The following is a 19,832-nucleotide window of genomic DNA, read 5'->3' as shown; positions in this document are numbered from 1 at the left end:
CGTACATCACCAACAATGACGGTCCAAACATACTACCTTGCGGTGTTTCAATATTCAATATGAGTTGATATGTGATTCCTTCATTGAAATTGGAGCTATATGAATCAGAACAATATCATCTGGGCAAATTCAAGCCATTTTCTGTGTCATATTTTTTTATTTCTTTAATGAAAACTCTGAACAACCAGTTACACACTAGATAATCTAGGAAAGGTCTCCAATACATATTATAGAACAGAACTTTTTTTCAAGGACAAAACACAAGCACTACAGAAAACCAATTGAGGCGCTCTGAGAGGGATGCAAAGTAGTGATTCACGTTGGATTTGAATCGCTGAAGATTAAATTCACATGGAAACACGTTCTCAGGAAGTTCATTCTACATAAACGCAGTTCTCCAAATGAAAAAGATCCTAACAGTGAAGTTCGAAGTGTACTGAGTTGAACCTCAAAATGATGAGCAGCCAGAGTCCATCGCGTATTTCTGAACAACTCCCGTGAAAGTATCTATAATGGAGAGGTAAATCTCCAACCTTTCTTCGATGTTTCAGACTATCAAGGTTGCAAGTGATGTTCGTGTCGCCAATCAGGCGGAATTTTTTTTTCTGAATGGCATCCAGCAGCTTCAGAGTATGTTTAGGGGCGGAGCTCCATACATGGGAACAATACTCCAAATAAGGTCTGATCTGAGCTTTATAAAGCATCAAAAGTTGTTGAGGTGTATACAGTTTTCTGGTTCGGAACAGTGTTCCAAACTGTAGAGAAGCAGCATTTGCAATTCCAGCGACATGATTGTGTCAAGATATATTGGTGTCCATTTCAACCCCCCCAAGAAACTCATCGAAGCAGAAAGCGGAATTGTCTGACCTGATATTATTATATCCGATTCGGAGACATTTATCTTTTTGGAGAAAACCGATGCCTGGGTTTTCGTGGCATTGAATTGAACCTGTTTACCTTCACCTCAATAAATAGAGTGATTCAAGAAGAAGTTAATGTGGAAAATTCATTAATGTTTGGTATGGATTGGTTGAAATATGATGGTAGGTATTGTCCAAGTTTCTTCAAAAACGTTGCCTAATCCCTCAGGGATATAACAAAATGATGCAGTACATGTTGTTCTTCTTTCAAAGGTCTACAAGAATGTCAGATAACATATGTGTAAGTTCAAAAGACATTTTACTATTTCCACTTGAGTATTTAATGTTTCTTTACATAATGAGTCACTTCGAAGGTTTCCTTTAGGTAAATAGGTACTTATCTATGTTCACAGTGGGGAACATACTTTTTGTTAGAGGATTTCATCAAAGGCCTTCATTATTAGTCACGAGCTGTAACACTATTATTACAAAAAACGTATGCCTTGTAGGTATGCTTTGCTACCAGTGCAAAGCCGGAGCTTTTCGTTAGTCAGAAAATAAAATGTCCAATATCTATTATCAGTTATTTATTACACATTTCACAATTACCTCGACTTGTGTTCGAGTCGTGTATAAGGGAACTATGAAAAATGAAAAAGATATTGTATATACAGAATTTTCATCTATTTACAATGGTAATAATATACAATTCGGCAATAAATTAATAAATCGATATTAAATACTATAATAAATAAGATATATATTACATGTTGAGATACTACGCTGATTTTTATATACAAACTGAATAAATAAATTCGACAAACCGTCACAGAGGAGTTATGAATCATGAAAGTGAACAACAACACAATTAGGGTATATAAATGATTTTTCAAAAAAAATGTTCCTATCGAAAGTTGCTTTTTTCAGACGGTGACTTAATGAGAATATAATTCTGTATTATTTATCACTGATTAGCTGAGTTTCCTCAAAAATGGAAGAGAGCACATATTCACTAGATATTTACAAAAATTTAGTAACTACATATTCCGAATTTAAAATCAGTCTTTACAACAGTTTTTCACATAATATCTATAATACTGATTGAAAATTCATTAGTAATACTTTTGGCACTATTTCACACAGAAAATTGAGTACGACATATACTATAAATGAGTATATAATTATCCTTCAGCCAGAGTTCAAGGAAAATTCTGGTTATGGTTAAAATGAGTTGGTTAGTGTTCTTTATCCTTCAAGTAAATATCTCAGGTTTCAAGTAGCGACCAATTCCATCACATATTTTTAGGTTATCCATACATGTCTACCTTGAAATAATAACAGTTAGGTTATCATCACCTCTAGGAAGCAAAAAAAAAATAGTTATAACAGTAAAGAAAACTCAGACATTTGCTTTTCTCGCGACAAAGTATGCTTGCACTTATCTGATGGCCTTCTTGAAGGCTATAAAAGTGTCTCAAAATGCTCTATGACCAATATTTTGTTGCAATGTAAAATTATCTGGCTCAAGGATATTCCCACAATTCAAACACAAGTATTAATAATTTTTTTCGTTCTACACACGTCACATTTCACCTCACAGCACCAATGGAAAGTACAGTTACACCTCTCCACCACAGTTATCTCCTGGGGGCGGTAACCCCTACCACAACACAATAAATCACAACCATCCATCCCCATAGAAGTATCGTTGCAATGTCTTCCATGAGTGCCCTGGATTCCCAACTCTGGATTTCTTTCGCAAAATCCTGGAGACATCTCGTTGTATACCAAATCGTTAACACTCGGTGGCTTATGCTCGGGATTGAATGGCTTGAGTTGGAAACCATACTTATATTGCTTCCTCTTGTTTTCTCTTTTGGAGTGAATACTATTGGACATTATCGAGTTCATTTTCGGATGCTTGGGAAGTCTGTTGCTGTGGGGTTTGTTGTTGCTTCTACCATGCCCTCCGTTAGCTCCAGTTATGTGTGAGGCTCCGTCGTATCTATCTTTCAGTAGGTCACCTACAACTCTGAAAGATGGAAGCCGCATCCAGCAGGTTTTGACTGTGCAAGATCCTGACATGCCGTGGCATTTGCATTCTTTCCTCATCTGAGACTGAACATGCTGAAACAAGGAAAGAGGTTTCATTAGAAACAAGTAATTGGCTCAGATGAATATAAATATTAACTGAAACTAAACATGTACCAAATACAAATTTGGTACGACATGCAAGCAAAGAAATCGGCGAAATTAGTTACATTTTTGTCCTGAAAATAATTTGAGAGTTTGATGATCAGTCATGGATCCCATTACAATAGCTTCATCCCATTCAAATAATCAGCCCACACTGTAGGTTTCATGGAAGCTTTGGTGTACCAGAAGAACTGTTTATCTAGATCAGGTTTCTTGGAAACTGTTATGAGAACTATTCTTATCTTACTGAACTTGAAGACATCGTAGTCTAGAAAAGATCAAATACTATACAATAACCGATTCCAAAAACTCTTTAGGCTGAATATATATGAATTGTTTATGTACCATTCTGACATCGTAAGAAGTCATTTTACTGTATTTTCTCATCTCACATAACTCCTTTGAAGGTTTTTGAAGTTGAATGGCTATCGGATATATACAATAATTTTGCTGCAAATGAAGCAAATGGATAATTGCGACCCTGAAATTGATGAAAGGTATGTTTATCTACTGGATTCCTAGTAACTACTAGTAAGAACCATGCTAGAAGAAATGACGAACGACGCGTTGCTATCAGTTTGCTCATTTGACAAGGAATGCCCATGAAGTGCTTTCATCCAGGCAGTGATAACAACAGAAGAAACGAAGTAAACCGTTGAAATATTTGCAGTGTTGGTGCTGATGTTGTTGAATTGATGTTTTCGAATTATAATTTTGTATAGTTCAATAACGATGGTATTTATATCTAAGTGTGCAAATTGTTCAGAGAGCCCGTAGGCAAAAAAATAATTGATTTTAGTTTAATAAATTGAATTAAAATGTGAATAGATGAATTCTGAATTCAAGGTTTCATGAGGGATGGCCCTCACCGAAGTGAATGAGAATTTGCCTCAAATTGTTGAAGAACCATCTTCATAATTTGTTTTTCTTCACATTGTGATTGAATATAAACTGCTCATAGACTTGACACATAGAAAGTGAGTTTATCTTCTGTTTCATCTCCTTCAATAAGATACTATTGCATGATTCTCTAGAATAAGGGCCTTCAAATCACGCGAGGTCTTTAAATCACGAAAGAACTGTAGAATTTTGCTTTCACATGACATTGACAAATATTCTGAAGGAATAGTTTCATTTAGCTGAATCAAAGCTCTACTAGATGAGTTGCAGCTTGAATACAAATACTTGAGTGATGATCAAAATGGTCATCGTGCGTTGAAGGCAGTACCGAGGAAGGACAATAAATTTCAACCGAACCAGGAATTACAGTCCAAACTCAGAAAACAAAGTATTCATCATCACAGGGATGTAAGAAAGTCTTAAAATAATTAAGAGGCTTGCTTTTCATAATGACCACAATAATGAGAAACTATTTATGTTCCGATAACATCTTTTCGATGTACAAGTGCTATTTGTTTTTTTTTACAATGAGTTGAGAAAATTAATTCACCAAAAAAATGTAAATTTCAAGAAAAGGTTTTCGTTGAACTCAGATCTTTGTAAAGCGATGAAGCACCATCAAAAACCACAGTATATCGCTGGTATAGTGAATTTAATCGTGATCGTATTTCGGTTGTCGACGAATTCCGTGAAGGTCATTCAAAATCGGTTGTTGTGCTACGAAACATTGATGCAGTATGAACTGATAATGCAAGATCGTCATGTGACATATGGTGGGATAGAGGCATTCTTGCACATTAGCTCCACATCTATACATTCGATTTTACATGGAATTTGTTTTCGTTGGATATCCCATAATTCATCAATCGCTCAAAAAGGCTCGCGTCAAAAGGTGTAAGGAAATTATTAAAAAGTTTCACCGTGGTGCTTCAAAAGACGTGTATAATAGTGACAGGTAACGAATTATGGATATATGCCTATGACAGTGTGGATATTCCAGGACAAGCTATATTCAACAAAAGTTGTTCGTGAAAGAAGCACAGCGAAGCAAATGGTCGCCTGTTTCTTCGATCGAATGGGTCATATGGTCACTGCTCCGCTTGAGCAACGTAGAACGGTCAATTACCAGTAGCTCACGACCATTTGTTTCTCAGAAGTCTTCGGAGAAATTTGTAAAACTAACTGCCGAAGACAAATCATTCTCCATCATGACAGTGCGAGCTCTGTCACATCTCGTCAAACAGGTGAATTTTTGAGTGGTCAAAACCTCGAAATAATTATTCATCTAAGACACCTAGGAAGAAGCTCCCGTTTGACCCAGCAAGACTCCTGGGAGCAATGGAATATCCCCCGGAGCAGATCCAAGATATCCCAGAGGAATACCCACTGGGAATCGGATAGCGAACAGCTACGTCCTGGAAGGAGCTGAAATCGGATGCCATTTACCCCCGGCCTCACAACCTGGACCCATATTCCAATTATCACTGCAACTGACCCGGACCACTCCAACGGAACAACGGAAAAACAAGAGAAACAAACAAGAGGAACACATGACAACATAACATAAGACGTCATCACACAAGACAACACACACATACACAATTCACTAACCCTGAAGAGGCATAAGCCTATAGCAGGGCCTCACATAGAATACACTATCACAAATATTTTTTAATTTTAACTAAAAGCTTGAATAAAGCTTGAACAAACATTTTGTACGTATGTATGATTCATCTTCCGTGCAGTCGTGATTTGGCACCCAATTACTTCTTGTTCCCGAATATCAAGGGTGGTTAACGACTTACGAGCGCCAAAAAAGCAGTTGGAGCGATATCAAAAACCATATTATGGAGGTGTCTCAAGAGAAATGAAAAATCTTCTTCGACAAATGGTTTGAACGAATTCAAAAAGTATATTGATCAACAACGAAATATTTCGAAAAACAATAAAGCCATTTTCATTAAAAAAACGTTTGTTATTATTTGCCATTCCGGAAATATAAATAGTACCCCCCTACCAGCATAGAGCAAATAATCCAGATAGACTGATAATTCTATGAAACTACTGTCATCTCACATCCACCTTCATTCAACCACTATATTATGCATACTACTCCGTTCCCTCTTATTGAATATAGTCGCAAAAGTAATAAATATCGCTGTAGCAAAACGACCAAAACGTTCTTGATGTCTCGGTAACTAATTTTTCCGGTATACGAGCATTAGAGTCATCAAATTAAAATTCGGTGTGTGTACGCTGTAAAGGCGGTGCGATACGATTTAACCTGGCACCCAATAGGGCGCAGATGTCTCTTAGATGTGCAATAGACTCCCTGCAGAGAGATACCGTGTTACACGGGCTAATGTGCCAGCATACCAGCATAAACATGTGTTTCTTGGTCGTACGTGAAATCACAGAAATTACTTTCAGATAAAGGCTGTGTCGCTTGGCTTCTTCCCCGCTTTTACCTTAAATGTCAGCTATTTAAAGCGTGTTTTGCAAGTTAAATACCAGATGTCGTTGCTCCCCATTCTACACTCGGTTGTATGGGAATTTCAGTAAGTGATGTTGATCGAAGTGGCCATAATGGTTTGATGTGGAGTCTTTCATGTGAATCAGAATCAAGTAATTATTCGGAATTGTGAAAGGAAAATAGTTTTTTTATTTCTTTCGACAAATATTGTATTTTCAAAATATATTCATAGAATGAACATGTATAGATCAAACCAGTTCCAAATATCCAAATAATTACGCTCATAATGAAATAATCGCAGACATGATTTATAAATGATCGTCTTTTTGTTGACGTTTGTTATGGGTCATCATATATACATTTATTTCTTGATTGAAATATTTGATACAACATTGAACATCATAAATGTGTGCCATATCAAATAATTTTTCTTGTCCTATTACATATTATGTAATCAATAAAAATCTATATTTATGCTGATGAATTGAAAACCTTAGGAAGAGAATATTTAATTTCTGTGTTATAACAAACAGAAGATAAACAAATATTTCAGAATGAAAGCCATTACTGATCTGGAATTATGTTATTGTAGGCACATATTGAAGACATCATCTCAAGAATTTATAAAAGGACAGTTATTCACATTATGGCTCTATATCATCAGAAAAATGAATTGTATTGAGATGTTATGTATAATTTCATGATTTTCATGAGCTGAGGAATGAAGCTAAATTAAAGACATCAATTCATAAATGGAAAATAGACCAATTCCATCCAAAACGAAATAAACGACAAGAGTATACTATCATCATCAATACAAAATATTGGGTTTGTTCATGAACGAAGGTTAATGGCTGTGGAGTTTTTATCTGTAGAGAGAGAGGGGGTTTCAGGGGTCGTAGTTCAAAACTTTGACGGAGTTATCTTTCCAAATGCTAATTTTGTTTATAAATTACCACTATCAGGCAGTTTCACTTTGCCATTATCAAAATTGGTTTCGTTTTCGTAAAATATCTTGTTTTCATAAAATAAAACGACTCTCAAGAAACAAATGAAGTCAACAACAAACATCATCTCAGGAATTCCCCATTCAACGATGTTGATAAACTCTCGAAAAACGTTTTTTTGTATCAACGCCCTGAGCGAATGTCACTTTAATAGTAACGTGCAGTCCCCGCGGTCACTAACAAGTTAATATGCATTTTAATATACAACTCAATGAGACCACCCGGTAGTAATCGGCCGTTTTCGCATAAATCAAACCTTTTTCTCACACCAGTCATCATCAGAATGTTTTAATATTGCATAAATTACAATCTTGCCAGTAGGAACATCTACATTCTTTCATTGTGTTTGAATGTTTTTGAGCTACCAGGGTTTACCAAAAGTAGATTAATTCAAAATAAGGTTTTTGAAAAATCAAAAATCATAATAATTCTCATTTGGAATGACAAAGTGAGAACCTGTTGATTTTCGAATTGCACTAGTTTTGACTTTCGACTGTTTCTGTTCATCAAGATATGACATTTTGGAAAACATATTTTGATTATCTCTGTTGCGAATTTTGCAGTCCGGAATAATGCCATCTGATTGATTTTTCCAGAAGTAGATGTCTAGTAGATTAAAAATATCTCTATGATTATATCTATTTCATTTTCTGAATTTTATAAAGATAGAACATGTTGGATATTAATTTAGTATGTTCTTTGAATTTCTTACAAAAAAAACATTATAATGAATTCATTGAGAGTATGTTGATTATATCACAATCCGTTATTACGTAATGTTCGGATGGGAAAAATTATAATAATAAGGAAAATAATGTTCATTCAACAACAATAAATTAAAGAAAAAGCATTCGAACTTTACATAAATACCATGGTGTAAACATAGGTACTCACAGAAGCAAGCGATTGCTTCTACGTGAGAGAAAATCTACTTGGTAATTACAATATATACTGTTCTCTTTCACAATCTGGAAATTAATAATTATAGGTCAGCCATGCTGATGTTTTCACACTCGGGAAGTTAGTCATAATAGGTGTATTATTTTCACAATCGGTACATGTGTCAAAATCGGAAAATGATAAGTTTTTTACTACTAATTACATTGTATTGTTCACTAGGTCACTAAAGATTATCCTATTTGTTTTGAGAATCCATTTGGTCAAATTATGTTTAAATGAATTTCCATTACTTCAATTTCAATTGTGGAGGTAAGTTGTTATATAATTTGTGGCCTAGATACAATACACTTCTCTGTCCAATATTTTTGCTACCATTTCGCTTTTACCCCGAGTGGCGTGATTATGTTCTATAGGTTTGAGCTCAATTAATAATCGGTGAATACTGAGAATTATTCTTTGGCAGTATAACTATCTTATGTCGAGTATTTTGCTCAATGAAAAAATTTCATCACAGGTGATTTTCTTATTCTGGATGATTCTCAAAACCCATTTTTGTAAAATAATAACTTTTTCTAGGTGACAGTCAAGAATACCTCCCAACCAAAGATACCATAAGATAAGTGAGACTGAATTACTGCAAAATAAACTCTTATTGAGTGACGAATATCCACAAAGTTCGCTTAATACCTGAGTCTACCAATCAGTCCTCTAAAGTTTTTGTCATAGAATTAGCATGAAGGTCCCACCATAAATGTCTGTCCATAGTTATGCCAAGATACTTAATGGACTCGGTTTCTGCTATTTGAATATTTTCATCAATTTTTATATGTCCTAGTTGAGGCAAATTATGGTTACATGAAGTGAATGTCATGCAGTTACTTTCATCAATGTTCAGTGCGAGTTTGTTGTATTGAAGCCATTTTGTAATTATCTAAATATCAGTCTCTGCCTTATGCTGTAAATCTTCCCAATTATCTGCAGTATAGATAATTGTTGTATCTTCTGGCTTCAGAAGTAATAGGCTATTCAGGTATAACGTAAACAATCACGGGCCTAACACCGTGCCTTGTGGTACGCCAATTGTGACGGTTCTGATTTCATTTATGCAGTTATTTACACCCACCGCTTGTTGTAGATCTGTTAGGTAACTCCTTGAGAAGATCATGAACCTTTTCTCTGATACCGTATGCGTATAATTTTTTCAATAATATACTATGAGAAACAGTGCTTTGGAATGCATAACGTTGGAGTTTTTTGTCAATTGCATCTCAAATACGTGTTAATAATGAATGTATAGATCGGAGAATTCGAGAAAACATTGATCATCATGGATAACGATCAAAGCAGGAACATAATTTGACAATTTAATCCGTCAACGAATTGGTAATGAAATCGACATCTTCAAACCTCTTCAACAACTTACACTATAAGCTACTCAACTTGAAGTAAGTTATTATCGATTCTTCATAATTGTTTTCTTTCATTCAGTTTCAATAAACTATTATACTCTGAAATGTTTTATATTGATTCTCATTCTGTGTTATTCTTCTACTCACTTTCATTTTCATCTGCTCATTTCTTATAGATTGGATATTCTAAGAAAATATTAAACATCAGTGTTCATGAGGGCAGCAAGAATACAGTTCCAGAAAAATGAACCATCTCGCAAACTGCAATATTTCCAGAATATGGTGCATTTTTCTGGTATTTACAATTATGTCATTCTTACTGCAGATTAAACTGCAGTTGTGAACGCAACTACTAGCAACTTTCGAATCGATTTCTGCAAAGACAACTCAAGTATCGATAATGAGTTCAAACATCTACGAAACAAATATATTTCCCATTCTACCACTTCCAAAACCAAAATCAGTGCAAAAATAAATCTCTTTGATAAACAGGCCACGATTTCCATTCACGTGAATTGGGATTCCCATCTGAATTGCAAACAGAAGGAAACACAAAATTACCAAAAGTTATATGATTCAAGAAAACACAAAGTAGTTTCATAGCTTAAGTCTATCGACTTTCAACAATTACCGAATATAGAGCAGTCTTCCAAACCAATTGTGCCAGTGCCAAAACATCTACAAGTAGGCATATTTGGCAATTTCAATGTTCACAATACCAACTTGTTTGAATCACCAGATATCAATAATGAGCAAATTCGCGAGGCATATGCATTGATCAATGAGCAGTTACCTTACTCATGCCATTCACGATAAAATATTTGCTAGTCCTTTAGAACTATACTCAACAATCCATCATGAATTATTTGGGGTCGTCAGATCTAAAACTCTTTCATTTTCGAATTATCCGTATGTCTTTGTTCGTCGTTCTTCTACATAGAAAAACTTCCTTTGTATGTAGCCACCGACGTTTCACTTTCGGATATCTTTGTTGCCAATGCCAGTGTTCTTCAGGCATCCATGTTGTATGCAACTCTTTCAATATCATACTTCAACAAAATAGAAAGTCAAATCGGATATCAACACGCCACAGAGCATGAGCAAGTAGTTACAAATGAACAATGTAGGTAATTTTCCGTTTCAAAAATATTTATTTGAACCACTCGGTACCCAACGAACATATCATAACAAATTATGAGAAGTGCCTATATCGGAGGCACTTAAAAATAAGTTACCTTTTATCAGACTCCCAAGTCATATCCGCGTCAATAAAGCTAAAGTTAGTCTGGTGTATTTCACCCTACAAATACTCCACTATCGGCAAAATTAATTGAAGAAGATAAATAGAACAAAATATATTCTCTCATTAGTGGTATCGACTTCAAAGAAACTATATATCGGCCAGAATTCGTGCAATCATGACTGCCAACATAAATATTGGTACGTGAAGCGGAGGCTGTCACTTTGAGAAATGATTGCACCAGCCGATTTGTTCCCGAGACATATACCAATTCCACACTGAATTGTGGAAATGCACTTAAGATTCGTCTTCAATGACTCGTTTTCTGAAGATAAGAGATGTAATTGCTCCCTTATATGAGGAATGCCAATTAAAGTCGAGAATCATGGAAGGCAAATAAGTATTTTGTTATGAAAATTACTCTGGTCATGTACAGGGTGGTTTTTTAATAACTGGTCGATACTTTTACATATTATACAAATACCTATATTGGAAGTCCTGAAAATCGTATCTTTCCATCTACAGGATGCTGAAGTGAAAATACATATATTTTTGTGAAACGTAACATGCATCAAGAACATTTTATGCTATTCAACATGATTTTTCTAGATACAGTGTGACCGGTAGTTAAAGTCCGCATATTATTGGATTTCTTTCAATGAACATTTCATTTGATATTTGACTTAAGCATCAATCTATACTTCGATTTACAAGAAAAATCACTCAAAAATGTCATGTGATTCACGTTGACTGTAAAATTTAATTTTTTTTCAAAACATTTCCATGTAGATTATTTCCCAAAGTATAGTATGAAGTTATTTTAAAAAATATCACCTGCATTGAATGACTCCGATTTGCAACACTGTTGCGAAATAAATCTAAACACAATCTACATGAAACTCCTCATTTTAATAATATTTTTTTCAGATACATCCTCTTTGAAACAGGCACCAGTTAAATGTTCGTTTTTTTACAATAAAAAAGAAGGCTACTGAAAACTGATCATATATGATGCAAAATTCTTTTATTTTGCTATGTGTGAGGTAACTTCATGAAATACCGATTTTCGAACAAGTAGTTTGTAGGAATCAATACACATCAATGTTGAGAAAATGGTTCAACTGAATGAGTCGAATGAAAAGCGTATGAGAATTGAGCACGTTAGAAATTCCACGCTTTCTATCAGTAATATCTACCAATAACTATTTTGACTCTCAATATTGAAGTGAATTACTCTCAAACACAAACTATTCATGAAAGAATTATTATTTAATTGTACTTTTCGACGTGCTAGGAATCGCACGTTGAAATGTAAGACCTCTGTAACCCTCAGCTTGCACAAGTTTCGACTTCTGAGAGTTGTCGTTCGAAAGGGGGCAACAGCTGATTTAAAAAAAAAGCGATTTGTTTCCAACAGGAGTACTCAGCTACAGGAAATGCCATTATTACAGAGTATATATGAAATAAATATTGAAATTATAGGAATAATAATGATAATAATAATATATAATATAATAATATTCATTTCACTTGTTGAACAGTGTGAAAGCATCACATGGAAATGTATAAAAGTAAATGCTGAAACAAAGTATATATAAAATATTCATGAAAAAATCTTCTGTTTTAAAATATGTTTTTCCGTTATTCAGCTGTCACCCCCATACGAACGACAACTCTCAGAAGTTGAGAAAGTTGTGCGAGCTAAGGACTAACGAGGTCTTACCTTTTATCGTGTGATTCCCAATACGGTAACGTGTGATTCATATAAGTATAGTTTCAAAAGAGGAATGAAAAATTGAGTATATAACACAAAAAGTTACAAATCATGTTGACACAAATGTTATTCATAGTATTATTAAGAGTAATTGTGAATACATGATACCAAGGCGTTCGGAGAGTCGAAATGAATATCGCAGTGTTTACAGATTTTATTGAAACTACTACACATAAAATTTAATGGTGATCGTAGCATAACATTAGTGCGTGATGCTTCGCAATAGAATTTCAGATTGTGTTCACCTTTACTTCTTGGTAATAAGAAATTGATCTCGGGTAAAAGAACCGTACTGTCAATATTGTTGTTGAGTAATTTATGCAGGAATTTTATACCAAGGATAACTCTCCTATTTTCCAAAGATGTCATATCAAATCGTGTTAACAATATGTTCCTTCCTCTGAATGCTCTCAATTGATATTCTTTTGTAGTCGTGAACTAGATTCCATAACACAGAGTCATACTCTAACTTAGATCTGGCATACACAAAATATAATATATTATATACTATTGAGCTACTTTATAAAGGTTCAGAAACGAATGGTAATGTCCTATTTCGATTTATACAAAAAATAATAATTCGAAAAGGCACGACTTCAGAGAAACTTCAGAGAAAACTCTCTAATGTCGACGTGCTGTCGACATTAGAGATTTTAAAATAGACCGCGCTGAGTCCTATATTGAAGAAAAATGAAAAATCAACTCATACAGCTGAATTTTTTGTATATAAAATAAAAATCATATTTAAAAAACCTTTAACAAATATTTTTTTAGATATACACACATCAAACTTTGTCTTGAGACTGACATTAAGACAGAGACTATGACTATCATGTCTAAAATAACTATAAGAAACATCTTGTAAAATACTGGATTCGAAACTTCCCGAAATCTTTTGAATCTATACATTTTTATGAAATGTAATTGAAAATGAACTAACATGAATAATTATCACTTATATTAGGTTATGTCTGAAATACTCTACGTTACGTTTCGTTATTTCCAATGCCAGCCTTTCATTTCAATTGAAGTATTTCCTCACAGTTCTCCCGATGCGCAATTTCACGCAAAATAAAGACATCAATGACGTGCTGATCCCAATTATCTCGAGGATCGTTATTCATACAAACAAATTAGAAGGTAATGAAGCAATCGCTCCCGATTGAGCCGTAATACGTAACGAGAAATAATCAGTTCGAAAGCGTCCACAGTTCGAATTAAACGTTTCATGCGAAATTAAGTCCGATTTACATATTTTTCAACGACGTTCACTTATCCGGATATAAATTTTTCTCCGCGAGCGTAACCGTTCTGTAAATCTTTTCACGCTCGAGTATTTCATTACTTAAGTGGTTTATACCAGAGTAATTATACTAATTTATGATTGGCTCGAAGCCCCGAGCTTGTGGCTGGGAAACTAAATAGGTCTCATTTCTATTAATTCAGGGAATATTTCGTATAAAAATTGTAGCTCTGCTACGAGACCTGATATCTCTGATTTCTTATATTATCAATGAAAGTGGGAAATTATCAGTAATTATTGACGTTATACGTCTTTTAGCGTGTTAGGGAAAGATGAAAAACCGACACCCAGAGGTTAGCTTCTTCTTCTTTAATATATATGGCCGTGCTTCTCAGCCGAGGGCATTTGGCCAGACTCCCCCTGTCCATAGTGATCAGAAGTTTCGTACGGGGGCGCAGTCATCTTGCTCTCATTTGAGTAACTACTGGAAGCTATTCAGTTATTCATGATATAATAATAATAAAATTGGGGATAGACAATGGACCATTCCAAAAATAGACAATACAGGCATTACGGAGGGTATGTGCAGCCCATAGATGAAACAATCCTACATCATTTGAGTGCCGCATAGACTCGCAAGAAGTAATCTCTTCGCGGTAAGTATCGGCACAAACTCTGATATATCTTGTCATCAGAACTGTCGACGAAAACAAAGTTGCTACGACAAAGTCATCGATAGTTCAGATCCCCTTTTCTGTCTAGCTCTCAACCATGGAAGATAAATATTCAGGGCATTTCTGTTCAAGGTAGGGCCAAGGAACGCAGTTTTCATCACAAACCTTTTTTTGATAATCGTCACTATATCATTCTTTGAATGGATCAATTTTTGATGGAAAGTGAGCTTCAAGGGTGATCGAATACATGAGATTTTTACAGTGTTATGTATACTTATGGTCAGGTGTATATCGGTCAGACTGCAATATTATTGAGAATAAGGAAACCTGAACACTGGAATAATATAAAAACAGGAATATAAAAAAAATAAACAGAACATATTTTGATTAGTGACGGTGCAATCATGATAACTTGGGACAACTTCCAAAATGTTCATGACTGAGTCCAACGAATAGAGACGAATACTGAAACAGCCCATATACTTTTGAAAGGAGATGAGAACATGGTATTATGCTCAATCAATTTTGATCAAACAAGGCTAGCTCTCATGGAGAGCTAATGAACTGGAAAAATTTCATACCCATTTGAATTCTCAACATGCAGTGTATTGTGTATGTTATGTTCAGAAATATTCCGAATACATACATTTTAAACAAATGTATACAATGTTTGTACATTCAATTATTTCTGGTGTATACAGAAAGTTCAACTGATGAGTTGCATACACTCCTTTCTGAATTTTTATTCAAACGCATATCCCTCATTTGATTAATTATATGTATTTTTCACTCCAGTGAGTGGAGGTCCATGAGTGCCAAGAACGGTGAGAAGAAATAGGTTTCAAAACTTTCATAGCCTCGAATACCGTATAATCTATTATCAGATCCTTTTTAATCTCATAAACCACCTCCATGAAACCTTTGAAAAATGTCGACATATTTTTTTTGCCTTAACTTCATTCTTACAAGTATAATCTTGCAAAGAATATGCCTCATTTTGTTACTCACCCATCTCCCAGCTTCGTTGTTATGCAGATTAATCTTCTCCCTGAGGTTCTTTCCTCTCTCTCCTGTATCCACGAACTCCCTGCTCACATCGAAACCGAAGCCAATGTTGTCTGAACAACCGCCCCATTCAAAGTCCCGAACGTTGGAAACTGCCGCCGCAGTGTTTCCGTTGGCAAAAACTTGCGGCCTGCCCTTGTAATGCGTCTCGCAGTTGCAAGTGTCTATTGACCCTTCGCTACAAGCTCTTGCTATCGCGTGGGTTACTGCAGCTGAGGTGATGGCGTATATAAAAGCTGTCTCTCGACAACCTGAAAAAAAAAATATTTGTTAAAAGGTGGAACCAAGAACAGTTTATTCAACAAGGTTCAATTTGTAGGGAGTGAAAAGATATTTTTGGAAGAAGTAAAACTGGTTGCCAGGCAAAAGAGTGGAAAGACTTCTTGAGCTAGTTTTTCACTATACTTCGTAAATACCTTAGCTCTAATCGATACATTTCTTTTCATTTCTTTATAATCCAATCATTCAGCAAATATATTAACATGAAATTTTCGAAACTAGTGCATCTTTCCTCTTTGCCATATGCTAATTTATATGATACTAGTACCGCACTTGCACAATTAGGGCGAGCTTATTATCATGAAATACTGGTGGATCCAGATTGAGGGAGTTGGACCCAAATCTCAAAATCTTCCAGATAAAAATACATGCCAAGGGGCCGTTGGCAGGAATACCTCGAAATCGGTTCCAGTAGCTTATCAAATAACCAAGTAGTATGAAATACTGGAAATTCATATTATTGAGAATCTAATTTGAACTGTCAAAACTTTCAAAAGGAAGTAATGTAACCGTTATGCTCTCAAAAGCACATTTCTTTGACCTCTTTGAGAAGATGTCAATAACTAGGATGAAGAAAATTAAGAAGAAACATCAACCAAAGTGGATTGAGAAGTTTCTGATGTTGAATAGCAATAATTTAATACTGGTGAAAGAACGTATTCTAGAAGACTCTTTCTTGCGATACCAAGTCGGTATAAAATGCAGAACTCTTGTTTTTGAAACACCAAACATACTATTTTTCAGGTGAAACGATACTTCCATTTGAAGTATTTGTATTCGATTGATAACGAAGAAAATCTAGAAAAGTATGCTTCATCATTCAGAACAATAAAATATTCACGAAAAACCCTAATCGAGCAGAACGCGCCACATAGTAAACATCAAACACAACTCGAAAAAAATACTGGATAATGATAATCTACTGTGCGAGTTTCAGACAGCAGACATTGCATTTTTTTTCTGTCGAATAAAAATTAAAATAACATGAATTTTATTACTGTAAAAACAGCGATTAGAGATTCATGAATCAAGTGAGTTACACTGTTACAGATCAAATATGGATGGATTACGAACTCAGCACTTCAGTTCAAATAGTGAAAAGACTTGGCTCTGAAGGAAACCAGGACAGTTTCATTTGCTGAAAAGATCATGGCGTTCGTTTTTTAGGAAGCTAATGATGAAATATTCATTAGTCATGTAATAAAACCATCAATGACCAGTATCATACTCCGGTTGAGTAATAATATACTACCGCTTTTGAGGAAAAGGAATGTGTTATTTGGTCGTACTAGGAATCGCATGTTAGAAGGTAAGACCTTGTTAATTCTCAGCTGGCACATGTTATGACTTCCGAGGGTTGTCGTTTCTGGAGGGGCAATAGCTGTATGATTAAAGATGATGCAATAATTCATTTATCGAGATAGTCACAATCGAAGGGGTGAAGGCCATGTACTTCTTACGCATATTATCCACTGGATTGAGTTTTTTTAGTTCATTTCTGATACAAAGGAAGTAATCGAAAATAAATAAGGGAAATGATGGTTGGGAGGAACTTTGACAAACTTGCGGGTTCTCACTATGATAGCAAAAAAGCATTAGAAACCTCAGAAAACATATGAAGACATGTGTGTTCACTTGACAAAATTCACATTTTCATCCAAAACAGTTGAACATTTACCGCACTGGTGATAGAAATGTAACAAAGAAATATTGTAGTTATTGAAATCATTTTTGATCATGTAATAATATCTAATTAACTTTATGTTACTCAGTTTTAGAAAAGTTGCAAATTAATTCCACTGCATACATTTTGAATTTGAACTCCTCACTAATATTCCATACAATATGATGTGTCATTCAATAATTAGTGGTTGTTTTCCGATCACGAAAAGCGAAGGTGTCGAAATACTAAACTTTGAGAATATTTCCATTGTTGTGCCGAAAGCTAGTACGCCTATGTTTGTCACTAACAGATTTCAATAAAGATTGGAATAACAGTATGAAATAAAAACCACCAACTGAGATGAGAACTCACAGAGCATAAAATGATTAAACATAAACAAATCGAAGGATGAATAAGACAACTGCATTATCAGAACAGCTTGAATCCAATTTGAAGAACCCCAACGTCTGTTTAAAACATTCATTACTTTTGATCCGATGAAGAAAGCATTTGAATTTCTAGAGCAAATTATACTTTTTTAAGTCAATGGCACTGGCACTCATACCTAAATGTTATTTGGCATGTCCAGACATATCAGATTGACTTCTTTCTATGTAATTCCATTCTTTGTAGTTTCTGAGAGAATTTTTAGCTGGTATTATTTGGTAACATGTATATGATTTTAAAAACCTCACGGAATCCTGAACTTTCAGAATAACACGAATCATAGTTTTAAAGTAGGTACAAAGCTGAATATTTTCGAAGATAGTTATCATTTGATTGTAATATGTTATCATTGTTTGATTTGATCTTCTTACTGTTAATTTGAGAAACCATACAAAAATAATTCATGACTGCAATACATCAACTCTTTCTATTGGAGCCAGAGTTTTCATTTCGCATACAACTGAGAGTCCAATACGGAAATCGCTCTCAGACAAGTTATTGAGAAACATTTTTTTGAAATATTATATATGGTCCATAATAAGTACTGCCACAACACATCAAAACTATAACTCTCCTCTTAACGTACGTTTCACCAACCAAGTTGGCATTATCAGGAGATGAACAGGACTGAATTCAGCCTAGTCTCAGAGATCGCGTAGTTTATCTCTCAATGATGCCAGTTGTTGAAAGTCGCTTCGAAAAGAGTGTTGAAAATTAAAAACGTTTGCTGTCTTTGGGAAAGTCTATATATTTTTGTCAATGTCTGAAAATTCCCACGTCGGTAACTTAGGAGGCCTGTTTCAGCAAATGAAGGCCTATAAGGTACACTTGTGATGCACTGTTTGGAACCTTTGATGCAGTAATGGATATTACTAAGTTTTTTCACAACACCAAACCGTTATTTCAAAACCTCGACACGTGTTTCGATCACCAAGTAATCATCTTCAAGAGGAATATCAAACTGTTTGATCTTCCTGTTGTCAACCTTGTCAACTTATTGTCAACAAGTTAACAAGGCATTTCAAACTAATGTTGCTACGGAAATCATTTACAACTTTTTAAAGGATACCATCCAAAAATAACATTCCTATTGTTTTTGCTTACTTTCTTATTATCGTTACCTCAACATGAAATATGTTTTGGGTATGTCAAAAACCTGAATGAAAAATTGTCCTCTGGTTGTTACGCTGTAAAAATTGCTGCAAACGAACTAGGTTACACAATCGCAAAGTCAGTATACTACTCCTTGATAGAGTCACATTTGCGATATGGTATCCCATTCTGGGGAGTGTGCAGTGGAAATGTTCTTCAAAGTGTTTTTGTTTTACAAAAAAGAGACCTGAGATACCTCTGTAAATTAAAATTTCGCGATTCGTGTAGAGTTCACTTCAAGCAAGATACCCTTCTCACGGCAGTGTGTATATTTATACATGAAACAGTGTGTCTCATTTATAAACATAAACAAAATTTCATTACAGATAGTAGATATGCCACCCGCCAAAGTGACCATATCATACTAACTTTACCATATTCCACTCTAGTTAAGGACTCCATTATATATAACGGCTGCAAGATGTACAACCACCTTCCAAATTATATAAAAAATATACAGTCCAACACTGGCTTCAGAAAAGCTGTAAAAAGAGTTCTTTCCGATAGAACCTATTATAGTTTGGAAGAATATTATGCGGATATAATAGAC

The 19,832-nt window shown here is 34.8% G+C and overlaps 1 protein-coding gene across 1 annotated transcript in view; it reads right to left on the bottom strand.

Moving 5' to 3' along the window:
- Positions 1-1,439: 1,439 nt before the first annotated feature.
- Positions 1,440-19,832, bottom strand: part of wg (Wnt family member 1 wingless) — a 60,746-nt gene continuing 42,353 nt past the window's right edge. The window contains exons 3-4 of the mRNA XM_023166871.2: positions 15,685-15,992; positions 1,440-2,987 (exon numbers count right to left, since the gene is read on the bottom strand). Of these exons, the coding sequence (XP_023022639.2) occupies positions 2,403-2,987; positions 15,685-15,992 (893 nt within the window). The 3' untranslated portion in view covers positions 1,440-2,402. The remainder of the gene's footprint in view (positions 2,988-15,684; positions 15,993-19,832) is intronic.

The sequence above is a fragment of the Leptinotarsa decemlineata genome, unplaced genomic scaffold (assembly GCF_025532065.1).
Source record: "Leptinotarsa decemlineata unplaced genomic scaffold, Ldec_3_MD MMD2_P_RNA_scaffold_5, whole genome shotgun sequence".
NCBI lineage: Eukaryota > Metazoa > Arthropoda > Insecta > Coleoptera > Chrysomelidae > Leptinotarsa > Leptinotarsa decemlineata.
Note: the sequence above shows the minus strand (reverse complement) of the source record. Positions and strands in the feature narration are given on the sequence as shown.